Here is a 21,659-nt window from a genome sequence, read left to right on the forward strand (position 1 = left end):
ATTTTGTGTTAATGGAATGCTGGAAGTAAATTAGTTTTTGATGATGACATTACCCGTGGCAAAATAAGAATAGTAACGAGAAAGTGAAAGACTGTGATAAATGAGGAGGTAAAAATTAATTGCAGCAAGAGGAGGATGAAGACAATTAGACAACAAATTAGAAGAAGAAAAAAATAACTCAAGCAAGAATGAGAGCAAATATCCTCGAGCAAGAAAAGGTTTTATCGTAGTTGGCGCAGGAGAGAGAAATAATGGTTGGAAATGGAAATTGGAATGGTTGGGTCAAGGAGAGAGAAAATGCCTGAATTTAGAATTAAATAAAAACAAATTTACACAAAATAATGGTTGGAAATGGAAATTGGAATGGTTGGGTCAAGGAGAGAGAAAAGGCCTGAATTTAGAATTAAATAAAAACAAATTTACACAAATGCCCATAACTTAAATCACTTTAAAGAAGAGAAAATTGAAGTTTTTTTCCAAAAGAAAAGGTGTTACATGCTAACTTACTCCTTCTAAAAAACAAGTGGGAGTAAGTTAGCATTCCCCATATATATATATATATATATATATATATATACATGGGCGGACCTACCACAGGGCTTGGTAGGTCCAATGCCATCAAAGAAAAAAAATGAAATTTTTTTTGGATTAGGTAGGTTTTTTTTATAAAAAAAAATAGAGAAAAGACAAATTTATAAGGAAAGACAAAGTTTAGGGAGTTAATCATAAAATTTGTCTAGGCTTCCTAAAATTTTTAGTTCCGCCACTATATATATATATATGCATTCAACAAGTTCTTGCGAGAAGTATTTTATGAATACATAAATGAGAATTCACAACAGCCAATTATTGTTTTACTAAGATCGCTCTTACTATCCTTTGTTCTTCTGTTGATTGCTTTCCTCTTTGAAGCAACTTCCTGGTTCTAAAATCTGCTTCAACAACATGCATATTATTTTGATTAAACACAAAACAGATATTTGAAATCCTCATCACACAAAACACACCATATTTTTTGAATTTTCTCACAAACTTTCTAATTATTTTGACTAATGATTAAGCATTTCTTTCTTTTCTTAGTGCTTCAATGTTTTTTATGAATTTGGAAACCTTTTCTTATGGAGATCATCTACAATTGTCACATAATTCAACTACAAACACCCAACTAACACGGTATAAAATAATATTATACATTCATTTGTAAAATTCCAAAATAGAAAACAAAGGAAAATGCGAGCGGGTCTGTTCCGTGCTAGAACATAGAGAGAGGAGGTAGTACCCAAAGTGTGAGAAAAGTGATGTGAATGCTTAGAGAGAGAAACTCTAACCGCTTAGAGAGAGAAAATATAACTGAATTTCAATGCTATTATTTCTCAAATGAGCTAAGAGTCCTTTACAATTGGTATTCCCCTTCTATTTATAGAGGTGGAGTTGGGCTTTGGCGCCTCTATCTTATTCAAATGGGCCAGTTGGGCCTCGGGAAAGGAGGCCCAAGGTCATGGCGCGTCCCCTACCCAAGGTCAGGTCTCCTGGGCGAGGGACCCTGAGGTCTCGCCCAGTCCACAAGACACCGAGCTCGAAGCATGAGAGCTAAGTGTGTCTTTGAGCAAGAAACAAGGCGAGAGCCCTAAGAATGCCGACTAAAACTTAAAAACTTAAAATCTAGAAGTGAAAAACGATGGCCAACATGGCCTGGTAAATAAAGCCTTTTGCAATCGACATTTTGGACCTTCAGCTGCGCCCTCTTCTTCCGGGCGAACCCAGTCCACAGGCAAGCTTGTGGCGACGGCTACTAGTCCGCCCGACTCGGCATAGTTATGCTCGCGCCCTAAATCGCGATGTTTTGTCACGTGCTACATCTTTTCCACACGTCGCGCCTTGAAGCGATGTTTGGATCATTAAATCCACAGAATCTCAACCGCCACCTTTGAAATGTTTTCTCGAATTATGGCAACATCTTGTCAATTTTAAATTTGAACCAACCAGCTCCAATCGTCACAGTTTTCCACTTAATGTGCGGCCCCAGCTCTCCGGAATCCACGTCACACCTTTTGTGTGAAGGCCCCACCTTTACCATGATGAGGCACGACTTCCTAATCTTTATCATACCCAACCCTTGAGTTCTTTTCCCTCACATCATTCATCATCTTCTATTAACTGCTTCCATATTCGCTCCCGACTCTCGCTTCGGTCCCCTTCGTTGATCTCACGAATCCCCACTCCAGCTCTTGCTCTTCTTCTCACAGTTCCCCTCCTGGTTAGTTTTCATCCCTTCCTTCTCCCATTGAGGAGATCAAAGCCCATCGCTTGGCGACCTTCGCTACTCTGCCCTCCCCTATCAACCATCGGAACTATCAACCAGCAAATCCGTCTCTGACCTTGCTAGTAAGGTCAGTGGGCTTTGCCATTCTTCGTTTTTTTGAGGGCCTTCTTTGAACCACCGGATGCCGGGGACAAGACCGCCCCTGGCAGCATCGTGGGCTTAATGACCCCAAATATTCCCACTTTTTCTTTACTTACGAATATCTGTTTCTTGATCTGAGCATTAAACTTCCTTTCTCCTCCTTTCTTACTCAAATGTTGTGCGATATGAATGTTTCTCCTTGTCAACTCCATCCCTGCTCCTGGGCCTATCTGCGGTGATTTGAGATTCTTTGCCATAGCGTTGACGTAGCGCCCTCTGCTACCCTTTTTTCCTTCTTCTTTGAAGTAGATTCTCAAACTCGAGGGTCTCGTGGCGGGGTCACCCTGGTGCCCCGGCCAGGACGAGAACGATTTGCCCCTTATCAAGTGGGCCCGGAATCTTATTTGGCTCGCCGGTATTTTAAGGTCATCGTCAACCCCGCTTACCCCTCATCATTTACACAGAAAGACGGGAAAGCCCTTTTCCCTCTTTACTGGACGCTGTCCCCCAGATCCTTATCCGACTTCCCAAAAATATCTTTTTCCTCCAGAGAAAGCTTCGCCGTTGAGGTCTTATCTCGACTCCCACTTTTTAGTTGTATTAAACTGCTTGATGCCCCCCATGATCCAAATTGCTTCCCCGGCTAGGTCATTTTTCTTATTCCTTTGTCGCACCCCTCTTTTTATATGTCCTTCACCTCTAACGACTGCTCTCTCTTTTTCTTTTCAGAAAAAATGAATTTCTCTTCCGACGAACTGCTGAAGGCTTTCCTTTCCGGGGGCGTTAAAACTCCTCCCTCCGCTCATACCAGGAAGAAGAGGCAAAGCTCGCCGTCGGACGACGGTGCTTCCAAGAAGAAAAAATTGGACGAGCTGAAACCACCTTTCGTTTCTTCGACCGTCCCTGGCGAGGAGGACACTGCCTATGGCTCTCCTGTAGGATCACGCGCTTACCACTACGCCAAAACCAATTGGTGTTAGTGAGGGCGCAACGTTATTTCTTATAGCGTAGCAGACAGCGCCCCGTTTCGAATGCTACCTGCAGGCAGGATGCTGGCCCACCTGGACCCAACAATCCCCCCCAGCACCTGCCAGCCAAACTAGCTGCACAGCATGCCTTCCGTGGGATTCGAACACGGGACCTGGCTCTGATACCACTTGTAGGATCACGCGCTTACCACTACGCCAAAACCAATTGGTGTTAGTGAGGGCGCAACGTTATTTCTTATAGCGTAGCAGACAGCGCCCCGTTTCGAATGCTACCTGCAGGCAGGATGCTGGCCCACCTGGACCCAACATCTCCCGCCCCGGTTGGTGCGGGTGATTCTTCTAAACCTACTCACCAGGGTGAGCCTAGCACTACCCAGGTTGAGGGCCTTTCTCGCCTCCCAGTGTCACCGACGGCCCATTCCTCGCCAACTGTCGTTCATCTCTCAACTTCTGCCTCTGACTTGCCACCTCCTGCTTCTCCCAAGGCTGTTGGCGGGGAAAAAGACCCCCCTCTGAATCGTCCACAGAACCCCTCTGGCGAATCAAGCTCCGATCCCTTCTCCTTCCTGCTTTCTCAACCCTTCCTCGAGAAACTGAGGGAAAAGCCCAACCAGAACCCGCAAGACATTGCCCAAGAAGCTGTGTCCAACCTCCTTCGACCTGGATGCCTGTTCGCCCAAGTGGCTTGGGAAGCCCGTCCCCTTACCGGGATTGCTGGACTCCGGCAGGAGGTGGAGAAACTGCGCTCGGCCAACCTTCAAATCAATGAAACTTGCTCCAAGTTGTCCAAGCAGTTGGTCTCGGAAACGGAGAAGACGACGAAGATGCAGAAGAAACTCGCTGAGGTGAAGCTTGCGAAAGCTGCGGCGGACAAGAAAGAGGAACTCTTGGTACCCAAGAGGCTACCCTTACTTCTCATAAGGGAGACCTTTTGACCAAGAATGAGGAAATAGCCAAGTTGCGCCAAGATCTGGCGGACATGGGGAAATCTCTTGCCGATGCACGCTCTGATTTGGAGTCGAAATGCAAACTCTTGGCCGAAAAAGACGCTCAGGCCCTCGCCCTAGAAGAGAAGATAAGGGGCGAAGCTGCTCACGCAGTGGCCAATGAGCGTATCCGTGGCTTCCTGATCGCCAAGGCTCAAGTCAAACACCTCCATCCCAACATCAACCTTGGTCCCTTGGGAGTTTTTAAGAAGATTACACCCACCGGGCTGGAGGGTGTCGAAGATCCACCGGGAGTCGCTAATGTTGACCTTGGAGACGCTGTGGAGAAAAAATAAAGAGACAGATAAAACAATGTTTACTTCTTATTTTAATATTGGATTATTGTAATGTTAGTACTCTTTTGCTTTACTCGTCGTGTTTTTAGTTTGAGCCAGCTATTTTAGTTTTCACTATATTATTTCTCTCGCACGTTTTAGCGCTTTTCGATTTCCTCTCTCGCCTCCTCCATCGTTTCTTTATTTCTGAATTACGTCTAAAGACATTGATGGTGTGCTGGGTTCAACTAGGACTCGTCGCTCGATTTTTGAACCGAGGCTTTCATTCACACACATATTTCCCGTAAGATCAGGTGTGGCCCCGCCAGCCATATTAGGCGGGGACTTACAATTGCTCAGTGCCCAATGGCCATATGGGTTTACCTGAGACTTTCGAGCCTAGTTGAAAAGTGCTCGCCCATATTTCGGGGAGATTACTGGGATAAGAAGCTTATCCGCACACATCGCCGACGAGTGACGGCGAGCTGCGTCGGCTTTTCCGGAGCAATCCCCAGACATCAAGGTCGTGTTGGGATTGCCACCTTCAGGGAATTTTTCCCACCGAGCTCTCACCGTAATTCAGTGTGATTGAAAATACTGGATACAATTTTTGTATTTTCAATCAGGCGTGATAGCCAACAAACTCCTGAGATGGAGAACAAGAACGTGCCTTTGTTTTTACCATTTTTGGGCGCTTTTGGCCAATAACTTCCTGGGATAAGTACAAAAGTATGTTTCTTCATTTTGCTTTTAACTCCGCAGCCTACGTGAGGCGCCCTGCCCATCTCCGCATCAGATCCAGCTCCCTTTTGCCTTATCAACTGTAATAGTACTTTAGTTTTGCTGTGTTCCAGGATCGTGGCACCCGTTTCCCATTCAAGCTTTCCAGGTGATATGCTCCTCTTCCCAAAGCTTTTAAGATCCTGTAGGGCCCTTCCCAGATTGGGCTCAGTTTATTTCCGGTGACTCCTGTTCGCTTTTTAAGCACCAAATCCCCTATCTGCATCTCCCTTGGTTTTACCTTTGTGTCTTACTTGGCCGCAGCTCGCTGTTTCATCGCGGCCTCCCTGAGGCGGGCCTCATTGTGTGTCTCCGACAGCAAGTCTAGTTCTACTGCCATGTTTGAAGAATTTACGCCCTCGAACTTCAGTGTCGTCCGCCGCAAACTGTTGTCTATCTCTACAGGGAGCATGGCGTCCGCCCCGTAAGTCATTCTGAACGGAGTTTCCCCTGTAGTTGAGTGCTGAGTTGTGTTATACGACCAAATTACAATTGGAAGTTCATCTAACCAAGCCCCCTTGGCCTCCGAGAGTCGGTGTTTCAAACCTCACAGGATGACTTTGTTCGCCGATTCTGCCTGCCCGTTTGTCTGTGGATGTTCCACCGAAGAAAATCTCCTCTAAATGCCCATATCTTCGCAGAACTCCCTGGTTTGATTACTTGCGAATTGCGTCCCGTTATCCGAGACGATCGCCCTCGGTACTCCGAACCGGCAGACAATTCTTTTCCATTAAAAATTTATGATTTTAGTCGCTGTAATGCTCGCCAGAGGCTCAGCTTCCACCCATTTGGTGAAGTAGTCCACGCCACAAGGATGAACTTCATTTGCGACCTAGCGGTGGGGAAGGGCCCGACGAGGTCGACTCCCCACATGGCGAAGGGCCATGGGGAACTGATTATGACTAATTGCTCCGACGGAGCTCTAGGTAAGTCTGCAAATACTTGGCACTTCTCGCATTTCCTCACAAACTCTACACAATCCTTCCTTATCGTAGGCCAATAGAAACCCGCTCTGAGGACTTTGCTCGCCAGCGACCTTCCTCCAATGTGGTTTGCACAAACTCCCTCATGAACCTCCGTCATAACAGCCTCGTACTTCTCAGGTGGAAGACATCGTAGGAGGGGTGAACTAAATCCTCGCCGAAAGAGTATCCCGTCGAGTAGCGTGTAGTGCCCCGCTCCCTCCTTTGCGCCTTTGAATATTTTACCACGTCACTTGGTTCCCCCGCCAGAATATCGATGATGGGGTTCATCCAAGTTTCCTGGCGATCAACCGAGGCCACCAAATCCCCCTCTATGCTGGGATTGGCGAGCGTCTCTTGAATCACACTCCGGTTGTTGCCAGGCTTCCTAGTGCTTGCTAGCTTCGCTAGGGCGTCCGCCCTTTGGTTTTGCGCCCTCGGCACGAATTCAACCACCACCTGTTGCAAACGTCCCATGAGCAGCCGCACGCGCTCCACATACTTTATCAAGGCCGGATCCTTTACTTGAAACTCCCCGTTGACTTGGCTTGCCACTAGCAGCGAGTCTGTCCTTACCAGCAGACTGTCGATTTGCACCTCAATTGCGAGCTTCAAGCCCGCAATAAGAGCCTCGTATTCTGCTTGGTTATTGCTGGTTTTGAACTGGAATCTAAGGGATTGTTCCAACACCAACTCCCTGGGCCCCTGCAGCGTGACCCCAGCCCTGCTTCCGTTGTCGTTCGACGACCCATCGACAAACAATATCCATTGCGTGCTCACCTTTTCCCCTTTTTCCGGCGTCAATTCCACCACAAAATCCGCTAAGGTCTGTGCGCCGACCTTCCCCCTTTTGTCATATTGCAATCCATATTCTAACAACTCTACTGACCACGCGACGAGCCTTCCTGACAAGTCTGGCTTCTGCAATACCTGTCTCAAAGGAAGGTTAGTTCTTATTTTTACCTGAAAGCTTTGAAAATACGATCGTAAACGTCTGGCGGTGACGAGGACAGCGAGCGCCGCTTTTTCTATCTTCTGATACCTGACCTCCGCCCCCTGAAGTGTATGGCTTACGAAATAGACTATCTTTTGCTCTCCATCCACCTCCTGAAGGATCACCGAGCTTATTGCGTGATTACCAACAGAGAAGTATAAATGCAAAGGGAGACCTTGGACAGGTTTTGATAGGACTGGTGGGGCGGACAACATCTCCTTGAGGCGGGTGAAGGCCTCCTCGCACTCTGAATTCCACTCAAATGCCGCGTTCTTCTTGAGGCATTTGAAGAACGGGGCTGACTTGTCGCCCGAGTGAGGGAGGAAATGGGATAAGGCCGCGATCCGCCCGGTTAGTCTCTGCACCTCCTTCACATTGCTCGGGCTTTTCATCTCCTCGATCGCCTTACATTTATTTGGATTGATTTCGATTCCTCTCGATGTAATCATGAAGCCTAAAAACTTCCCACCCTGTATGCCGAAAGAGCACTTTTCTTGATTAAGCCTCATGTTATGCTTGCGAATCCTACCAAAGGCCTCCATCTAATCCTCATGATGGTTTGATCCCAAAACCGATTTAACGATCATGTCGCCAACGTACACCTCCATGTTCCTTCCTACTTGGCCTTCAAACACCCTATCCATCAACCGCTGATACGTCGCCCCCGCATTCTTTAACCCGAAAGGCATAGTCTAGTAACAGTAGCTTACCCTTGCAGTCATAAAAGCTGTTTTGTCTTCGTCCGACGGATGCATCTTAATTTGGTGATATCCTGAATAAGCATCCATTAAACTCAGAAGTTCATTCCCTGAAGCTCCGTCTACCAGCTTATCTATGCTCGGCAAGGGATAAGAATCTTTTGGGCATGCCTTGTTCAAGTCTGTATAATCTATGCACATTCGCCACTTCCCGTTCGCCTTCTTGACCATCACCAACCAGGTAGGGTACTTGATTTCCCGTATGAAGTCCGCAGCTAGCAACTTGTTTACCTCTTACTGGATGGCCTTATCTTTTTCGTTTCCCATTCTCCGGCGAGTCTGGGTTATAAGGCTTAGCTCCTGGATTCAATGCCAGCCTATGACAAATGAAGTTTGGGTCTATACCTGACATGTCTTTGTGACTCCAGGCGAAAAGATCTAAATTTTCGCCTAAAAACTTTGATAGCCTTTGTTCTTGGTTCTCACTTAACTTGGTTCCTATCTTGAGTATCTTCTCGTCGAACTTCAACTCTTTGGTTTCTTCTATCGGCGTAGGCCTGTTAACACGTCCCTCGCCCCTCGGGTCCAAACTTTCCTATGGCGTCTCAACTTCGCTACAACGGTGCCCGACTGAAGCGTTTTTCTTCCCATACCGATTCACAGCATTACAGTAGCATTCCCATTCGACCCTTTGATCCACAACAATTCCCCCAATATGCCCATTCGACAGCGGATACTTCACCGCCAGGTGGGCTGTTGAGATCACGGCGCACAGACAGTTTAAGGTGTTTCGCCCGATGATCATGTTGTATGACCCCTCTGCCTCAAGGATTAGATATATAACGCTGAGCGACCTAGCGTTCGCTTCCTCGCCAAGCGTGGTGTCAAGGTCGAGGACGCCCTTCACCCATACTTTCTCACCCGCGAATCCCACAGAGTTCTCTCATAGGGAGCGAGGTTTCCCTCGCCCACACCAAGCCGAGCAAACGCTCCTCCGTAAATGATGTCCGCCGAGCTTCCCTGGTCTAGAAGCAGTCGCTGCACGGTGAGCTGATTAACACGGAGGGAGATCACGATCAGGTCATCTAAATGCCGCTTTATTCTGAAAACGTGATATCTGGATGTTGAAAACCAAAATGTATCTCTGTAACTGCATTCACCGCTCTAACATGTCGCTTCCGTGCTGCACTAGTGGTCCCTCCTCCGCCGAAACCTCCAGCAATCGTGCCAACTTCTTTAGCCGTCGAAAATACATCGCCTCGCGTCATGGCTGATTTCCCTGCCACAATCAGCTTCACCACTGCGCGCCGTAGAGCTCGACACTTTCCAGTATCGTGTCCTGAGATTCGGTGATAGGCACACCAATCTGCTTCTACCTGTCCTTGAGAGGGAGGAGTCTCCAGTCGTTGTATGGAATCTTGGAAGTGTTGTCTGTATGAGGCATCAAGCTTCGGCGCTGTGTCTGTTACGCTCGTTTCCGCATCATGTCGTTCTAGGCGATTAATGACGTCGCAAATCAGCCATCGCCAGCCCGCTCCATCACTCGATTCTTGAGGTTGAAGCTGCGCACCTCTTTTGTCCCTCGAGAAGGAAGCCAAAGACCTTGCTTACTCATCGTGCCGTCGCGGCGGATGGTGTGCTCGCTCCAACCTCTCTTCATGTGATAGTCGATGCTCCGCCATTGAGCTCCACTGGTTTATCTAGGTGCACCAACGAAAGATCCTCCAAACTCAGAATCAAGGAATCATTCCTCCCGATCACTGTCCACGAAGAAAACTTCAGAAAATCGCTCAGAAAAGCGAGTTTCGCTCCTCTGAATCACGATCCACGTAGTCCGGGAATAGAAATCTACCGTTCCACACAGACGGCGCCAAATGTTCTGTGCTAGAACATAGAGAGGGGAGGTAGTACCCAAAGTGTGAGGAAAATGATATGAATGCTTAGAGAGAGAAACTCTAACTGCTTAGAGAGAAAATATAACTGAATTTCAATGCTATTATTTCTCAAATTAGCTAAGAGTCCTTTACAATTGGTATTCCCCTCCTATTTATAGAGGTGGAGTTGGGCTTTGGCGCCTCTATCTTATTCAAATGGGTCAGTTGGGCCTCGGAAAAGGAGGACCAAGGTCATGGCGCGTCCCCTACCCAAGGTCAGGTCTCCTGGGCGAGGGACCCTGAGGTCTCGCCCAGTCCAGGGTCTTAAGGCAATGAAAAATATATCACATTAATAACTTCACCACCGTTATGTTGAATAAATAAAATCTTGTACTGGTCCTTTATACAAGGGAGGGTGAGAAAATAGTTGGTAACACCCCATTGTGTGTAAACACCCTAAATAAGTAGTAAAAATGATAGAAAGAGAGAAGTGATAAATATGATTATAATGTGACGTGACATGAATATGAAGATAAAGAGAAAAATAAGGTGTATCGAAGGTCGAGGTACTAGTAGGATGTGTTGGAGACATTTCATTTTGGTAGGTGTGTATCTCTTTTGTTATTCTTGTTGTATACAACTTTGCATTGTCTAAAAATTAATGTTAAGGTTTATAAGTTTTCATATATTTTTATATAAGTAATAAAGCAATTGAAAGATATATATAGTAAAAAAATAAAAGGGAAAAAGTATAGCGCATACAGCGTATCAAAAATTTTAAAATTCAAAATGATTGGCTTGTGTGGAATGCAATTGAATATGGTTGTCATTGCTAGAGGTGAGGTCTGAAAATTCATCTCTTGTGTGCAGCATAAGTTTTGAAAATAATATAGAAAAAACATATATAAGTTATTACTCAAAAACTTTATTTCATTCATTATCAAACTAGATTGAAAATGTTATTTAAATGGAATACCTCATGCTTCAATTGTTTGTTTATCTCCTCTAAATTGTACACCTGCCAATTGGTATAGCTAGTGAGAATTGATGTATTTTATATAAAGATATAATGTGATTGCATTAGTAGGAACTAATGTAATTTCGAACATTATTATTTTATATTAAACATGTGCTTGAATATAATAATACAATGGCTTTCAATGTTCATAAAAGTTATAAGTCACAAGCAAATTATCCTACACTTTTAGGTTATCATATAAGTCACGTTATTAATTTTATAACTCTCGTGCATTCTTTTTTTAAAGTGAAAGAGTTTATTCTATAAGATAATTCTAAAAACATATATCTTCAATAAGATTTAGGAAAAATCAAAACATGGACCAAATTATATAAAATCTTTTGCATTCTAATGTAAACTCAATAACCAACCAAATCTAAAAATTAGTAATATACAAAAGAAAATACTAACCCACCATTACACACTTCCCCAAAGTTCTTACACACTTTTCGTCAGCATTCAGCAAGACTAAGACACAATCACCCCCTACATTAAGCCCATGTGATCCATTATACAAGTTTCTACCCCAATGTTACCTCATGAAGATAAATTAGATTAATCGGCTTCACAAACCCTTTTATTGCTTCTTCATAAGAGTCATTAAAAAGCAATCCCAAACATTTTCCCAAGCCCATTCTCTTCTAGCTCCTTTTACCCAATATTCGCAACACCAAAGATTTTCTTGATTAAGATTTTTTTCTCACCCTATACAATCATAATCGCATTCCTCACAAATTTCATGTCAAATTACACTTGCTTAACCAGAACCTTTCTTCTAAAACTCTTATCTCCCGCTTTTCGCTCTCAATTTTTTCTTTGGGTAAAACTCTTTGATTTCCCTAATTTTTCTATGTCTACTCACACCTTTTACTATTGAAATTTTTACAACCTTTCCAGCTCACAATTAGTGAAATTTCCAATTCAGAAACTAAATCCATATTTTCACCATTCATCTTATATTTCTCTATCGTTGAACTTACACAAGTAATCCCTTTTGCTTGGTCAAATGAAAACATTTCGTCCTCTTCAATTTCTTGGAATGTATTGACTCATCTATAAACTTGCTCCATTTGATATTCATGAAAAACACTATTGATTACGGAAAACATATTCATCAAATCATTAGTGTTTTGTCATTCCAATTTCACGTTTCCTTACTCTATGCAACCCCTAGTTGATTAATGTGCTCATTGTTACTCAAGGGATCACAATATTTAATTCCTTCTTGTGATTTTCATGAATTGTCACCCAACCTTTAATTTCCACCTCATTTGTTTGTACACCAACCACTTGACTAAAATAGTAACGTACTCTGCCCGTGTGAATAGGAAATTTTGAGTGAACTAGTTCCTGTCAAATCCAAAGTCTTAAGGATGTCTTTGCTAATAATTCAGGTAAGGGCACTTCGGCTATGGCCAAGAGACTTGTTTGTGATTATGTATGACCTTGTTATGAACTATGTTATAGTGAACATGGTAGTAGGATTGTCAATCATTATATATGCTAGTGATGATATATGCTTGTTGATGTAATAAATCTTAGTTGTGGTTATTGTGAACATGCCGTATGTGATTAGGTTTCTAGCTTTTACTTATGATATGCATGCAAGTTATATTTTTATAAATTCATGTGATGATGTTCGAGGTGCGAACATGTAAGACTGGGAGCCTTGAGATGATGACTAACTTGCATGGAATGAGTCCTTTATCAAGTGACCGCGAACGGCTTGATGGCCATGATAATAGGCTAATCTGTGGTGAGGTTCGGGGGCTGCAAAGGACCTTAGCGAGTGACAAAACGTAAAATGACAGTGCGTTAGCGTAGGTTAACCCCGATTGTAGAGTTGTGGGACAACGGTTCGTTGGCTAGGAGTCTACCCCGATTTTGAAGTCATGTTTTGTCCTGCCTATCCGGGGAGGATTGGCGATGTGGATGTCCAAAGCGTCTGCATGCATTTGCAAGAGCATTGACTAACTTAACTTAGAACTATGAGATAGTTCCCCATACTTGTGAATCTTAGAACTTGATATAGTTCCCATTATTTGTGAATGTTAGCTTAGAGAAGGAATTGTGATTGATAGGGTAGTATACCTTACTTGTGACATGTGAGTATTAGAATTTAACCCTTGCTTGTTTGTTGTTTGGGCGCTTAACCCCAGAAGACGAGCACGCGTGCGATCAGCTGCGATGTGACCTTGTACCTTCTTGATATGGACAACGGTGGAACTTGGGATTTCGACCACGCTCAAAGGCGTTATATTTACACCGGTCGTGTACAAGAATGGAAGACAATGTCTAGAGAAAGAACACCATGTTCAAATTGAAGAGATCTCACTGACATTCTTGAGGAGAAAGTCAAGTGCAAAGAATCACGTGATACTCTACAAAGCATGTTGATGAAGGAAACAAGTACTACGTTGACAAGATCAAGTTTTTCCTTTTTCTCTCATACAAGGAATGGAATAAAGTCTATTGTCTACACTTGCTATTATCTATCTTAGTCAGGCAACACACTTGTGAGACAATCCATCTCCTAAGAACAAGCTACAAGTGATTGGTCAAAATTTTATTGTCTAGTTCTAAATGACCAATTGAAAGAAAGAAGAATGAGTGAAGCAGGTAGATCGTCTGAAGGAAAGAAGGACAACTAAAGGAGAAGAACGTTGGAAGCAGATCGTCTGAAAGATATAACATCTATCATGAAAAGAAAGCAGAAATATCTGAAGATTTAATTTTACGCTCAAGTCGGAAAATAGCTCAGAATAGCCTCTTGAAGAAGTCTTGAAAGATAAGATCACATGTTCTGACAAAGTACAATGCAGAAAGTGAAAGTACAATGATGTCACTATCAAATTGCCATATCTTTACACCAACGGATAGAAGCTCAGACCTATGCTACCTACTTGTTGACAGACTACACCTTTTTGGGAAAAAAGTATTCATTAAAAAGTGTCATGCATTTAATGCAACTCACATCAAGTACACAAAAGTACCGTTTGGTCCAACAAATAGAAGCTCTATGAAGAACACGCTCCAACGACTATATTTTATCTCTGAAGATTTAGTAGTATAAAGAGAAGATTTGAAGATATCGATGTTCCGGTCCAGAACATAGAATCAAGGCATGGTGCCTAGAGTGTGTGGAGTGTGATCGGAAATCTTAGAGAGATGAACTCCTAACTGTTTAGAGAGAGAAAATATAACTGAATTTCAATGTTGTTATTGCCAAATGAGCTAAGAGTCCCTTACAATTGGTATTCCCCTCCTATTTATAGGGGCTGAGTCGGACCTTCGCGCCTTTAGTCTGTTTAAATGGGCCAGTTAGGCCTCGGGGTGCGAGGCCCAAAAGACCTGGGTCTGTCCCGCGCTTGAGTGTAAGCATCCTGGGCGAGGGACCCTGGGGTCTCGCCCAGTCCACAAGACACCGAGCTCGTAGTATGAGAGCTGAGTGTGTCTTTAAACAGAAGAATCTAAAGCGAAGACTATAAAAGACTAAACCACACCAAAACTTATCAGAATAAAAAAGCAATTGCCAACATGGCCAAGAGAATAAAGTCGAAAATCTACGTATTTCAAACTTTTCGCTGCACCATCCCTTCTTCAAGCAAATTGTGTCTACAAGCAATCTCACGGCGATGGCATTCGACCCGCTCGCCTCGCCAGCCCTGCGCACGTGCCTCGAATCATGATACCTTGACAAGTGTCATGCGTTCTCCACGCGTTGCGCCCTGAGGTGATGCTTAAGTCAGCAAATCTACTGAATCTCAACTGTCACTTTTTGAAATGTCTTTTCAAATTGTTTCAGAACCTGTCAGTTTGAATTCGAGCCAATCAACGTCCTTGATTACAGCTTTTCTCTTAATGCATCCTTCTCACTCCCCAAAATCTCGCAACCACTCTTACGTCTTTTCCTGATGACATGGGGCACGATTCCCCTCTTCATGCCTATACCCTTGACACGTTACCTCCCGCTTCTAAAACTGTTCCTTCATAAATCTTAACCCTCTCAAAAAGCTTAAACATTTAGTCTTCTACTTTTGCTCCCTTCCAATTGCCACAGTGACCTTCACGCTTCACCATTTTTCTTGCAAAGATATCAAAACGTCAGACCAAGAACTCCAACCGTGACGTTACCGTCATTACTCCCCTTCGGTATGTTCCTCCTCCGGGGGGCGTTCCTCTCGAAGAAAAAGACATTGCTTATTTTCGGATAAAAACCTGGGAATCCCTGAAGGCCCCTATCCAGGTAGCTCTTCCTGGCGGGACAATGCCCAATAAGTGATCCAGCATAGAGCAGGAATCGTCCATTTGGGAGATTTCCTCGAAATCTAGTGGATTCTGCCACGAAAAACCCCTTGACAATCTCATGCGCTTTAGCGCTTGTTTGCCCACTGAATGCCCTTGGCTTCACCCCTTTGATCGCTTCGTGGGTGCCCCTCACTTCTTCTACACCTATGAGTATATGTTCACAAGCTTGAGAATTAAATTTCCCTTTTCCCCCTTCATTTGCTCAGTTCTCCGGAGCATCAACGTCGCCCCTAGCCAACTTCATCCAAACAGCTGGGCCTTCTTGCGTTGCTTCGAAGTTCTTTGTGACGCGATTCAGCAAGAGCCTGAACCTTCCCAATTCTTCTACTTCTACCACGTGCTTGTCCAGCCTTCTTCCCCGCGCAGTTGGGTTGCTCTGGAAGCCAGGACCGGCCGGTAGCGCTTCAACCCCTTTTGGCCCAACATTACTGTTGACATGGCTCGGAGGTTCTTCAAAGGTATGGTTTCCCATGAATATCCTGAGGTTTTTACCCATAGAGACGGGGTTGCCCGATTCCCGCTCTACTGGACCCGAGAAGTACACCAGGTGATCGACCCACCAGATGACTCCTTGACTTCTGCTGATAAAGCAGTTATCAGCTACTTAACCAAACTTCCGGTTTAGGATTGTGCCCGCTTGATTGGTGAACTTTTCTTCCCTTCTGTTACTTTACGTTTTATTTTCTTCTTCTTTTTTTTTTAACTATCTCACCCTCCTTCTTATCCCAGGTGAAATGCACAAAGTCAGTGGGGAGATCTTAGGTTTGTTCAAGAACCAGAATTTTTTTTCCTTTCCTCCCTGAGTAAATCTAACCGGTGACAAGGCATCCATTCTGAAAATCCGGGCGGGCGAGAAGCGACCCCTTGACGAGGAATCTCATCGCCCCTCTTCCTCCAAAAAGCTACAGCCTTCCAACAGCTTAACCCGTCCTGGCGAATCTTCGCGGGTGATACCGGTTCCTCCTCCAAATTCTCAAAGTAAACCCGTGGATAGGGCCTGCTCCCCGCCAACAAATGTCCCGCCGTCCCTTGGTCAAAGCGCGGCACCGCCGCGGCATCGGCCGGCGAGACTCCTCCGCCGCCACCTAATGCTCCCTCCTCAAGCTCTGAGAGTCATGGGCTGCCATACTTCATATCCCTTACGTCTGCCCAGGTGGCTAAGATGAATGAGAGTTCAAGAGCATGGATTAGGCAGAGTGTCCGAAGGCGCGTTGGCGACGGTTCTCCACGCTTTTCACTGCTATAGTCACTCCGTCCGAGATGCTGACACCTTTCGATCCGAGGTATCTCGCCTCCACACCCTCAACGCCCAACTTGCCAAGGAACGTGAGGCACTCACTGCTCAGCTGCTCGCCAAGGAGACTTCTTTCTCCAAAGAGCTAAACGAGCAGTCCTCCCGTGCTGAAGTCAGCTTGGAGTTCCGCGATAGGAAGATTTCTGAATTGGAGAAGAAACTTTCTGAACTGCAGCAAGAGGCGCGACTAGAATCAAACGCGAGGGCAGATCTATTAGCTTCGATGGATGCTGACCTTGAGAATCTCCGCTCTGAACTGGCGAGGAAAGACAGTGAATTGGCGAGGAAAGATGATGAGCTGGCGAGGAAGGATGATGAGCTGGCGAAGAAGGACAAGGAACTGGAAAAGAAAGACGAGGCCTTGTCCTTGGCGAAGCCCCTGGTCCCTTTCGACGCAGAAGCTTTAGAGGCGAAAATCAGGTCCGAAGCTGTTACCGCTGCTCTTTTCGAACGTGGCCGAGGTTTTTTCCTCGCCAAGGCTCAAATCGAACATCTCCATCCTCGGATTGATTTAAGCCACATGGGGGCGTTCAAAAAGGTTACTCCTGCAGGGCTAATTGGGGACCCCGACCCTCCAGGTTTTTCTGCCGAGCACGTTCTATCAAATGAAGATGTAGAACGTCCATGAAAATGTGAATGACCTTTGATGTATTAATGACCCATCTTCTTACTTTTTAATGAGAATCTTTCGCGCTTTTCTCTATTTCCTGCTTCAGTTTCCTTTTTTTCCTTTTTTTTTGAAACAACCAATCCCGGTCGTTCCCCTGCTTCTTAAATCAAACACGCTCCTCGAATCCCAACAGTTATCGCTGACCACCGTCCTTGGGTATTTAATTTTTTCAACATAAATTGCACCTCCTTCCAAGGAAAACTTTCTCGTAATACTGCTCCACTATTAACTCTCCAGAGATAAAACTAAAGCTATAAATGGAGCCTAATTGTCGAGTGAAACTCATATTCCCTTATCTTCCTGAAACATCAAACTCCATAGGAAATGGCATCTTACATCGCTTGTTTGGAAGAGCTCAGGAAGAAAGCCTTTGATGAAGATCTCTTCATCAACGTCAGGCATCCGAGGGACCCCAGCGTCTATGACCTGACCAACAAACTGTTGGGGATGGACCTGAGTCCTGAAATGGATGCTATCCTCCGGGATTTTCTCTGCTTCGTGGAGGAAATTCAAGAGCTCTGCTAGCGGGAGCTGGATCTGTTGGAGGAAAAAGAAACAATGATAGCAGCTCTGGGGACGATAGATGAAGGTCATGGGAAGGAGGAGTTGAGCCGGAAACTCTGTAACCTAGAGTACAGGCAATACCGGTTGGAGCTCGAGAGGACAGAGAAGCGCAAAGAATGTAGGGAAATGAAGAGGAACCCTCCTTTCTAAATGTATTACGTCGAATATTTGAATAAAAGTTTTGTTTTCCTGAATTATTTCGTCGTGCACTAATAAGATCATGCGAGCAAACAAATAATTGAGTTAGGAAACCAAAATGACATAAACAAATAAATGATGGAATGAATATTTAAATAGGCGAAAGGTAATTGTGCGGGCGAGGCGAGCGGCCCGCAATTTATCTCTGCCTTTCGTTTTTCGCCGTTTAGCACGTGTTATCAGTGCTCAATTGCGAGCTTTCCGTGAGTAGTTGTTCGAGAGTGTGCTGCGTATAACTAGGACTTTCGCTCGGTATTTGACCGAGGCTTTCGTTCACACACATATTTCCCGTAACATCAGGTGTGGCCCCCCCTGCTTTATTAGGTGGGGACTTACAATTGCTCGGGGCCCAATGGCCATATGAGTTTACCCGAGACTTTCAACATAGTTAAAAATGCTTCCCGCGTTTCAGGAAGACTTGACTCGCCCATATTTCGGGGAGGTTCTTTGGATAAGGAGCTTATTCGCGCACGCCGCCAACAATTGGCGACGGGAAGCTCATCCGCACACGTCGCCTGCATGGGCTACGGTCAGCGCCGGACTCCCCGGAGCGATCCCCAGACATCAAGGTCGTGTTGGGATCGCCACCTTCAGGGAATTTTTCCCACCAGGCTGTCGTCTCGGTTCGATAGCTAAGAGTATTGCTTAGAATATCCTTTTGTATTTGATTTGTTTGAATTTTTACATCGAGGGATGCCTCGTTAAAAAACTCCCGTGGCGGAGAAAAAGAGTGCATCTTTATTTTTAGTCCTAGCTTTTTGATTGCCTTCTCGTCTTGCTTCCCTCCCAGTAGCTGTTTCCTTAATCAGAGTATCAGCCCCAGCACTTCGTCGTCGCCGCCCCTATCAACAATCCTGTAGTAGAAAGGGATTTGAGCCTGCTCGCCTTTTGGTTAAGTATAACGGGATAACTTTGCTGGCCTCTTACCCTCATCCGCTAAGTGTTCGCATTTCCTCTTTCTTTGACGACTCTTCTTCTGTCTGTCTTTTCCCTTAGCTTTCCGAGAGGGACGGTGAGACGTGAACAGCCCCCTGGAAATTTCCCCACTTAGTTCCCAATTAAAGAGGTCGGCATTTTCCCCTACCAACTCGTTTAAGCGTCGCTCTTGTTCCACGGTGAGCCTGGGCTCGATCGCTAATAGACCTCTGGTGGTTGCACTTATGTACCGTTTCTCGCCGCGCCGCTCGCTATCCGTTTGAGCAACGGGAACGCTCTTCTTCGCCTCCCGGGGTCCCTCGCCCTGACTCCTTTTGGACTTCGCCCCATTTCCTCTTTCGCCAACTTGTCCCCCTCGTCCATCCGAGTCACTCTGGCTCCGTGTTGCCAGATGTTCCTGTTTGCCTGCAATTATCCCGATCTCATGCAACCTGTGTCCATTGCCAGCCCCTCTCCTGCCATACAAGGTACGGCAATGATCATGGCATTTCCTCGCCTTCCTTTGGTCTATCTCTATTTTCCCTATCCTTCCGTAGATTAGTGGCTACTTCACCGCGAGGTGGGCCGTAGATATTACTGCTTGAAGGCGATTCAAAGTGCCTCGCCCTATGATGACGTTATAAGCTGCTACAACCTGTAGGACTAGGTATCTTATCCTCAAAAGCTCGGCGTCTTCGCCTATCCCAAAGACTGTGTCCAACTGCACATAGCCGCGTACCCGAACTTGCTTTCCCGAAAAGCCTGCCAAGTGTCTTGTGTATGGCTTCAAATCTTTGTCTGTTAACCCTAACTGTTCGAACGCATCCCTGTAGATTATATCTGCCGAGCTGCCTTGTCCAGGAGCACCCTCTGCACATTGAAACCGTTAATTCTTACCATTACCACCAGCGGATCATCTGCATGAGGCTTGATTCCCTCAAAATCTGCGCTTGATACCACTATATCCGGGTGTGGGCACCCAAATTGCGCTGGGTACACCTGTATCGATGTTGTCTCCCCTGCTTGTCTTCGTCCCGCTATTGATATGTCGTCGCCATCCTCACATCCTACATCAATTACGTTAGCTGTTTCCATCATTCCTTCGTCCTTCTCGCTGTCAGACCCCTCAGTCTTTTTCCTCCTCGTCGCTTGCGGTTGCCTCGCCCTGATTAGCTGCCTGATTTGACCCTTAAGCCTAAAATAGTTGGTGGTGTCGTGGCCTTCTAAGTTGTGGTATTCACACCATTTGAACTGATCATCCACCCTGCACTCTGGGTCCATGCTGCGATCATCTTCCCTGTCCAAGACTTCGATTCCTGCTTTCAAGAGTTGTTCCGTCAATTCCTTATCTGAGCGCCCTCTCGGCGTCATTCGCCGGCCCACTCTAGCCGTTCTCCAAGAACGCCGGTATCCGACATTTTCTCTCCCCGCACTGGGTTGCCCTTCCTCGCCTTTCCTAACAAGCCGGTTAGCTTTTCTAACCTTCTGCCCATGGCTCGCTTCCTCACCCTGTATCCGTTTTCTTGCCAGCATCACCCTCGTTGCCCTCTCTTGCTTCCTCTTGTGTACTTCAGTTTCTTCTTCCAGGATATAGCCTTCCACTCGAGCTCGAGCTCGGACTTCTGCCATTGAGCACGCCCGCTCCCTACGTAATTCGCAACAAAACTTCCCTCGGGACAAACCGCTTTTGAAAGCGCACACGCTCATGCGTGGCTCCAGTTCCTCGACCTTCGCGGATGCGACACTGTATCGCTTCATATACTGCTTTAAGGTTTCGCGCTCGCGCTGCCGAATATCAAACAAGTCATCAACCGTTCTTGCGGAGAAATGGTTAAGGAACTTCGATGAGAAGTCACGGAACTTGGCTAGGGATCCTTTAGGCAAGGTCATAAACTAGTCCATAGCCACTCCTCGAAATGTGGATGAAAACATTTTACATCTCACTGCGTCAGAGACCGCGCTCATCGTCATCTCTGCATTAAAATGAAGCAAATGATCTTGTGGATCAGTGTTCCCATCGTACGTTCTCAACGCGAGGTGTGTCATACCGTCCGCCACAGTCACCTCTCGCACTGCCGCCGAGAAAGGTTTGACCTCAGCAGCGGCCTCAGCTTCCTCTTCATCTTGATCCCACTGTCGAAGGTGATAGTACCTCAATTGCTCCTGGAGGCACTCATTTTGCAACTGTAAATCACTGCTTAAAGTACGGCGTGCCTTTGCACGACGATGCCTATCCAATCTCACAGTGCGCAAGGAAGAAATGTAGCCTCGCTCCGGCTCCTTGCCATGCTGCTGGCGAGAAGGCTCCATCAGGCTCCGCTGCCTAACTGAGAATTCAATAGCAAGTACCTGAATCGCACAGGTTCCCACAGAAAATTGAACTTCTCCCAATCAAATTACGAGTCACGCAGGGTCTATATCAAGATCTTCCAAGAAAGCTGAGAAGGAAATCGTAACAGAGTAACGAGCTTCGCGTAACCAAATCGCGATCCATGTGGTCCGGGAATCGAAATCTACCGATCCCCACAGACGACGCCAATGTTCCGGTCCGGAACATAGAATCAAGGCATGGTGCCTAGAGTGTGTGGAGTGTGATCGGAAATCTTAGATCGAGAGATGAACTCCTAACTGTTTAGAGAGAGAAAATATAACTGAATTTCAATGTTGTTATTGCCAAATGAGCTAAGAGTCTCTTACAATTGGTATTCCCCTCCTATTTATAGGGACTGA

At 45.6% G+C, this 21,659-nt stretch overlaps 1 protein-coding gene across 1 annotated transcript in view; it reads right to left on the reverse strand.

The window, feature by feature from the left end:
* Nucleotides 1–720: 720 nt before the first annotated feature.
* LOC130738369 (MADS-box transcription factor 6-like) overlaps nt 721–21,659 on the reverse strand; it is a 28,627-nt gene continuing 7,688 nt past the window's right edge. The window contains exons 6-7 of the mRNA XM_057590341.1: nt 10,939–10,980; nt 721–932 (exon numbers count right to left, since the gene is read on the reverse strand). Coding sequence (XP_057446324.1) covers nt 873–932; nt 10,939–10,980 — 102 coding nt within the window. The 3' untranslated portion in view covers nt 721–872. The remainder of the gene's footprint in view (nt 933–10,938; nt 10,981–21,659) is intronic.

Source organism: Lotus japonicus, chromosome 2, assembly GCF_012489685.1.
Source record: "Lotus japonicus ecotype B-129 chromosome 2, LjGifu_v1.2".
NCBI classification, from domain to species: domain Eukaryota; kingdom Viridiplantae; phylum Streptophyta; class Magnoliopsida; order Fabales; family Fabaceae; genus Lotus; species Lotus japonicus.